Raw genomic sequence first — 7,855 nt, 5'->3', positions numbered from 1 at the left:
GACATTAATGTTTGTACCGTTGAAGCTAGCAATACCGTTCAATGTTTCAAATGTACTATTCCAATAAAACACTACTGCTACTGATATACTATTACAATTTTGAATGTATTCTGATTGAAACAACTACTACTACTAGGCTATGCTGCATAAAAGTAATGACAGAGAGATTTATTTATTTTTTATCAAATATTTTTTTTTATTCAAAATTAAAAATGACAATAATGACAGTTAAATGTATTCAATGCATTTTGGACCTTAAGGATTTGTTTTTGTTATACCTCAAAGTGTTTTAAATTAAATTTGTGATCAGAGAAGGGATGGGGTGGGATGCAGGGGGTTGTTGTGACAGTGAGGGAAGGCAGATTGTTATTTGAATTTTTTACAGATTTTTAAACATTAAATAAACAAATGAACATGGAGTCTTAATTATAAAGATGAACAGGAAAAGGAAGATGTGCATGTGAAATTATATCAAAGTATGAATTAAATTGTGCAGTAAATATGCTTACACTAGCTTAAATCAATCATAAGGCATGCTGTCCCATTCGCCCAAAGGTCCTGTCCCAATCACCCAAATGTTACAGGGAAAAAAGTGTTTTGGGTCAGTTCACACAAAACGGCATGCCAGTGCTCCTTGGAATATGATGTAACCTTCATGCCACCTCAGAGGGTTAGGTAACATCTTCAGTATTACAGAAATGTATCATGTGTTGGGCTATTTTTTTAATTCATGGCAAGAAAGCTTCCACAAGGCGGAAATTAAAAAAAAAATCTTATTCACCCTGAATGCACCCTAACAATGATACATATCCGTAAACAAATCAGTAGGCCTGTGTTATTTGTCGGTTAGAAAGGCTACTTATTTCAGAGTAATTCAGGGCCAGAGAGATGAGATAATGCGTATTGACCAATCCCCCTCTTTCTCTGAAAGACAATTACATAAAGGGGAGTGGTTTGCCTGCAGTATATAGCAGACCGCTCCAGGGGTTCTCCACAGCTGCAGACATGGCCTTTGACTTCACCAAGAACACTGTCGAAAGGCCCGAGCCGCACAAGGCACAAGTCCAAGGTAAGTCTTTATAATAGGGTCATAAAAATGTTGCCTATCTCCAAGAGGGAAACATTTCTTCAGCAGTGAGGAGAAAAAGTAGCTTTATTTCCTTTTATTTATTTATGATTGTATTTGTTGTTGTTGTTGTTGTTGTTGTTGTTGTTGTTGTTATATCATTATCATTGTTATTGTCTCAATGCTGTTTTTGTTTGTGTGCTGTAGGCAACCTTCCCAGCTGGCTACAAGGCACGCTGCTGCGCAATGGCCCCGGCATATTCACAGTGGGGGAAACCAGCTACAACCACTGGTTTGATGGGATGGCCATCATGCACAGCTTCACCTTCAAAGATGGTTAGAGTGCATGCGGGTGCATGATTTACACTTTTGATTGGTCACGATTGTTCTGTGGTTTTCAGCCCGACACCGTATTCTGAGTTGATTGTAACTTTCCTGATGACTGTTGAACTAAACTCAACAGTCTATTGTATAGTGTCATTGTAGATGAATGAGCTTATTCTGTTGCAGGTGAAGTGACCTACAGGAGCCGATACCTGAGAGGTGACACCTATCAAGCGAACATGACTGCTAAGAGAATAGTTGTGTCTGAAATGGGGACAATGGCCTATCCAGACCCAAGCACGAGCTTCATTGTCAAGTAAGTTCTTTACCCAGAATTGACTGATTTACTCAGAATTAACAAAATCTCATCATACTTCATGTATGATGAGATCATGTTTCATCATGTTTCTATAGCCTACACACTTATAGTTTTGTTGGGGTATTTGTATTGTATTAATCTGCAATTTATATAATTAACATTGTTTTTGTTTATAGGGATTTATCATTGAAATGCAAGTAACGTAAAAACGTAAACCTAAAAAAAAATCGGCTTTAAAGAAAATATTTTTTCGATGTAGTTTTTAAGTTTTGGTCTGAGTGAAATGTTCTATGGTCTCTCCCGATTCTAAATATAGCTGAACCATTTGGTTTGACTAAGTAAAACTATTTTTATAAGCATTTTACGAAATGTCTATGGGAAAATAAATGTCGGATAAAAATCTCTGGTACAGTGCTGAAGCAGGAAGTACCGTAGGCGGTCACTTTGCCTCTCTATTGCATGTTGGGCTGTAAGTCATTAGCTCCTCCCTTGGATCTGATTGTGGACACTCCTCCCTGTAATGATTCTCACCTGTGTCCCTCTCCCTTGCTCCCTTGCCCATTCAGTCTGTCTGATCATATCCCGATGAAGACCGCATTGGTCGAAACGTTGATCTTTCAATAAATGTTACATTTTTGCATCGTGGCTACAAGTGTGCGACCTCCTCTCTCCACATCGATCTAGATCATTTAACAAGAATTCTCCTCCATTTTCAGGGCAATTACCTTTCTTAACCACACAGTGCCTGACTTTACTGACAACGGTGCGAGCAACATCATCAAATATGGGGACGAATATTATGCCACTTCTGAAACAAACTACATCCGCAAGATTGATCCTGTGACTCTGGAAACTCAGGAGAAGGTGATATCTTCTGATCTCTGTCATTCGCCGTGATCACCACACATCCAGATGAATGTTTAGCGCTCATGAGTTTCTGATCTGTTGTACTCAGGTGGATTATCTTAAGTACGTTTCTGTCAACGTGGTGACGTCCCATCCGCACTATGACAAGGAGGGCAACGCCTTCAACATTGGGACTTCTATAGCAGAAAGGGGCAAGACTAAATACACGCTGTTCAAAGTGCCTGCTGCTTCTGAGACAGGTACGTGAACGGCGATGCCAAGCTCTCTGTCCTGACATCTCAGGGTGTCTCTGTCCTGTCACCTCAGGATGTCTCTGTCCTGACACCTCAAAGTGTCCTGACACCTCAGGGTGTGCTCTCCCTATCAGCTGGAATACTTCAGTATCAAGTACCAGAATGAACATCAACTTTGACATGATATCATTTTTGCCAGGTCACCATTGTAAATAAGAATCTGTTCTTAATGACTTGCCTGGTTAAATAAAGGTTAAATAAAAAAAATAAAAAATAAACAACAAGTTTATGCAGATTAGAACAGGGGAAACCACTAGACAGAGTGAGTGGGTCTGCCGGTGGTGGTTCCTTCCTTTGATGCGAGTGCAATGTATTAGTACTGTACACAGTACACAAATCAATGTCACTCTTCATTTAGGCTACTCGGAGAGTGAGACATCTTGAGCACCCATGTTTTTTGCTAGCTGCAAATTTCAACATATTTGCTACAAAGAAATGCAAATTTACATCCAAATAATAACTCTAGAAAAAGTAATTTCACAATTGCATCATCAAATGGAACCTAAAAGGATATCTGTTACTGCTGGCTTGTCCATTCAGCAAAATTCGAAAACTATCATCATCACTGAATCAACTATATGACAGTATAGAAAGTAATAAGCCCTTGTGTAACAGTAGTTGCTTGGTTATAAGTCTTTACAGTTTGACAAGTTTTCAGTTGTGTCTTTTCAAGATTCAAGACCCCATGAGTCAAACCGCATTTATTATTATGTAATAGTAGTATATTTTCTTTCTTTCTTTCTTTCTTTCTTTCTTTCTTTCTTTCTTTCTTTCTTTCTTTCTTTCTTTCTTTCGTCACCAGACAAAGCCAAGGAGGGCCCTGCGCTGAAGAATGTGGAGGTGGTATGCACGGTACCCTGCCGCTCCCTCCTCAGCCCCAGCTACTACCACAGCTTCGGCATGACGGACAACTACTTCATCTTCATCGAGCAGCCTTTCAAACTGGACATCCTCAAGATGGCCACCGCGTACATGAGGGGAGTCAACTGGGCCAACTGTCTGAAATATCACCCCGAAGACAATGTAACTGTCACTGATCCTTGTATTCTTGCTTTCTTTTGTTTCATTTACTCTGACCTTCACGATTCAACTCTTTGGGGAGACGTAGTGCAATAATCCAGTCTACCTGTTATGGTAGAAAGGCTGAATGGAGCGTGGGTTGCAAGGGATTGACATTAATTATATCTTCATGCATTAATATATAGTTTGACTATATGTTTATTCCTTGAACAGACTCTGATTCACCTGATCGACAGGAAGACGGGCAAACAGGTTGAGACAAAGTACTACACTGGAGCGATGATCGTCTACCACAGCGTGAACGCCTTCGAGGTCGACGGCCACGTGGTCGTCGACGTAATCGCCTACGACGACAACAGCCTTTATGAGATGTTCCACCTGAACAAGATGAAAGAAAACATCCAAGTCCACAATGAGAGCTACAGTAAACCGACCTACAGGAGATTTGCTCTTCCCTTGCAGTCTGACAAGGTGAGACTCGAGAAAGTACAAACAAATGTAAAGTCAACGCTGAACAAAACCGAAGCGGTTCCTCTAAAGCTCTTCCGCTGTTTGACTGGGTGTGTAGGGCACTGAGGTGGGAGAGGACCTGGTGAAGATCAAATGCACCACAGCCAGCGCTGTGAAGGAGAAAGATGGCAAGCTCATGTGCCAGGCAGAGGTGCTTTGCGAAGGTACAGTAAAACCCAAACTAACCAAACAGGCATTTGGCAATGATCCAAGTTGTCAACTGTTCAAGTCATAGTCCTCACCTGGTGTCTTGATGGGTTTACGATTTGTCCTAATGTCATAGTATTTCCAACAGCTTTTGAATTACCCAGGATCAACTATGACATCAATGGCAAGAGACACCGGTTTGTCTATGGGAGCTGTGTGGAGAACTCTGCGGTGGCAACCCAGGTGAAATTCACGATTGTTTATTACTGTTGCTAGTATTGGTGGGACCATCCATCTGTGTGCTTCACTACAGCTTTATAAATGTTATGTGGCAAAGGAGACATATTAGAAACAGACCATTGCTAACATTGGAAACAGATTCCTGCAAGAATTGTTGTCACTTTTCCAGAGGTAGTAAGTAAAATTGAGAAGCACCAATTGACGTACCAAGACGGGAAACAGTTTGCTGAAGCGAGAATTACCAATTGTTTTAACAGAGACAAAAGCTGAAAATATGGATGTGTTTTATTTACCCATTTGCTTTCTTATTCAATACAGTTCAATGCAGCTTTCGCTGAAACAAAGAGGAACACAAAAATGAAATGAATGAAACCTCCAGTCTCTAAAATGTTGGGCCAGTCAGCATTGAATTTGAATTCTGTGGAAAAACCTTATTCAGTTAGATTTCTCATTGGATAGTGTCGGATAAATCTTCACAAAACTCTACCAACCAACCATTTAGCTGGGAATTCACAACAACTGTTGTTGTAAATCCTTCACTCAGTCAATCACGACTATAAAATGAATTGGGAAGGTCACTATGACCTGACTTCATTTTGGTCCTACACCCATTCAATCAAAATGTTAATGAATGTCAGTCTACTTTTAACTTTACACTGTTGAACTGAGATGTGTTTATATTCCTGCTATTATGTAGTACTGAGGTATAAGGATGGTCATAAACCCAACACCTGGCCAGACCTAGCCAGACCCAATTCCACCTAGCTAACCAAGACAGAGTTCAGCCACTTTCTTTGATTTACTGTCGTGTGTGTGTGTGTGTGTGTGTGTGTGTGTGTGTGTGTGTGTGTGTGTGTGTGTGTGTGTGTGTGTGTGTGTGTGTGTGTGTGTGCGCACGCGCGCGTGCGTGCGTGCGTGCATGCAAAGACGTTGGTACAAAGTACTGAGCACATTTATGGCCAGACAATCTTTGGTGCCAATTAAGATAGCAGCCTTTAGCCGATGAGATATGAAAACAAACAAAAGAAACAGAATGAGGCGGAAAGAAACCAGTAGCCCAGTAGACTCTGCCCTACATTATCGCATCGTTGCCTTAATCACATTAAAATCACTTTTTGTTGTGCATGTAGTAAGTGTGTCTAGGTTGAAGACTTATATCACAGTTTATATAGGGAGACATAACATACTAAAAGGGATGTGTTACACAGCAAGTCAGTTAGGTAAATACTTGTCTACATAGGTCTTTAATCTATTTGTTTAGATCGCAAAGTTTGACACAGAAACCAGGCAGATGATCAAGTGGAGTGAGGAGAAGTGCTGGCCTATGGAGCCTGTGTTCATCCCCAGGCCCAATGGAGAGACGGAGGATGACGGTGAGAATATGTGGCTTTTGTATGTGCATTTGAAAGCATTTCTTAAACTATACAGTGACAGTACAAATTAGTCAGGAATGCCAGGGGCCGGTTGCACAAAGCACCTTAAGTTATGATTTTCCTTTAAGGTGTCCATAAAATAAAATTGGTTGCACAAAACACCCTTAGATCTTCTCCTCAAGGTTAAACATTTTAAGGAAAACGTACGCACAATATTTAATGGTGTTTTGTGCAACCAATTTTATTTTATGGACACCTTAAAGGAAAATCTTTGTGCAACCGGCACAAAGAGGGATTTAGACACACACACACACACATTAATGAAGACAATAGACCTGTATCAGTTGAGACATTAATTGGGGAAAAGGGGATACAAATCAATATACTAAGGTGTTCCTGACGTGATTATTTTGTGTTCCTACAAGTTTGTTTTGGAAATTGTGTGACTATGTTATGTTTAATGTATTTGGGACTGAAAAGGATTTAGAAAACTTGTAAACATCGGACTTACACAGATTTTCAATGTCTGCTGTGCATTCTCACAGAAGCCTTTCCGCTCCCACTTGCAGGTGTGGTTTTAACATCTGTGATCAACTCCAACCCCGGGGAGTCTGGCTTCATCCTGCTTCTGGATGGCAAAACGTTCAAGGAAGTAGCTCGAGCATACGTGAATACTGAGCTCCACAAGGACATGCACGGATTCTTCATCCCGCACGTAAATTAGTCCAATATGAAGAATAAAAATCCCTTTGCAGAACTCTCAAATATTTAAGAGAAGAAAATGGGGAAAGAGGGCTACGGCGTTCTGTCAAATCACCTTGAGAAAGGCCAGTTTGGCCGAAACATGTCGGTGGAAGCCATATTTTATTAAAGGCTTTTTAAAAATATTCTTGAAGAGTTGCCTTGGACTTCCTTTGTTCTTTCTCAAATATTTAACTTCGAAATGTCCTAATACTACAGAACTTGATTTGATTTGTACATTTTAAATTACATTGGAGCATAGTCTTATTCTTTTAGACAAAAGTGTGATGGGGTCATGGACAGATCAATTTACTACAGTATTAGATGATGCTTCATCTCTAGGAAATTTCAGGGATTGCCTTTAAAGAATTATTTTCATAGCATATTTATGAATAAACAAGCGCAAACCTTTTAGACCACGGCGCTTCCCCCCACAAACACCACCCATATCCCCCTATAGCCACTAATCCTACCCACCCCTCTCCCACCTTCCTAACCCTATGCCCCCTTTTCCCTCGCCCTTTTCCTTGCCCCTCCCCCCACCAATCCTACCCACCCCTCAAATCCTGACTCTCTAGCACCTTCCTGTCCTTAGCTACAGCCATTTCCCGACTAAACTCACAAAGTGTCCGTGAGTGAGTGAGTGAGTGAGTGAGTGAGTGTCCATTTCATGACCCCGGCAGGACCGCTGGTCCAGCGCCATGGTAAAAAGCAGGTTATTGATGGGTTAACATGTAACTTAAGCATGTTTATATCTTATAGTTTATTTAATCTACATTCCTCGACTGCTACTGTTATTATTGTACTTGTACTCATCCTTTTCATTAAACGGTAAAATATTCAAATGTTCAAATATTTACTCTCATTCTTCAGTTTAGCTGATAACAAAGCCCCATGAGTCTGATCAATGAAGTAGGCCTTCAATCTATCACCTAACCTAACTTAAACTCAAAAG

General features: G+C 40.5%; 1 protein-coding gene across 1 annotated transcript; it reads left to right on the top strand.

Moving 5' to 3' along the window:
• Positions 1-1,005: 1,005 nt before the first annotated feature.
• Positions 1,006-6,883, top strand: LOC310772416 (beta,beta-carotene 15,15'-dioxygenase-like; the record flags this gene model as incomplete). Its single annotated transcript, XM_083632220.1, has 11 exons — positions 1,006-1,069; positions 1,274-1,402; positions 1,577-1,706; positions 2,426-2,573; positions 2,665-2,815; positions 3,672-3,892; positions 4,103-4,360; positions 4,458-4,563; positions 4,695-4,789; positions 6,048-6,159; positions 6,729-6,883. 11 exons carry the CDS (start codon positions 1,006-1,008, stop codon positions 6,881-6,883), a joined length of 1,569 nt encoding a protein of 522 aa, XP_083488346.1.
• Positions 6,884-7,855: the final 972 nt, after the last annotated feature.

The sequence above is a fragment of the Poromitra crassiceps genome (genome assembly GCF_964638095.1).
Source record: "Poromitra crassiceps genome assembly, chromosome: 2".
Classification (NCBI taxonomy): domain Eukaryota; kingdom Metazoa; phylum Chordata; class Actinopteri; order Beryciformes; family Melamphaidae; genus Poromitra; species Poromitra crassiceps.
This window is presented reverse-complemented; position numbering and strand designations above follow the sequence as displayed.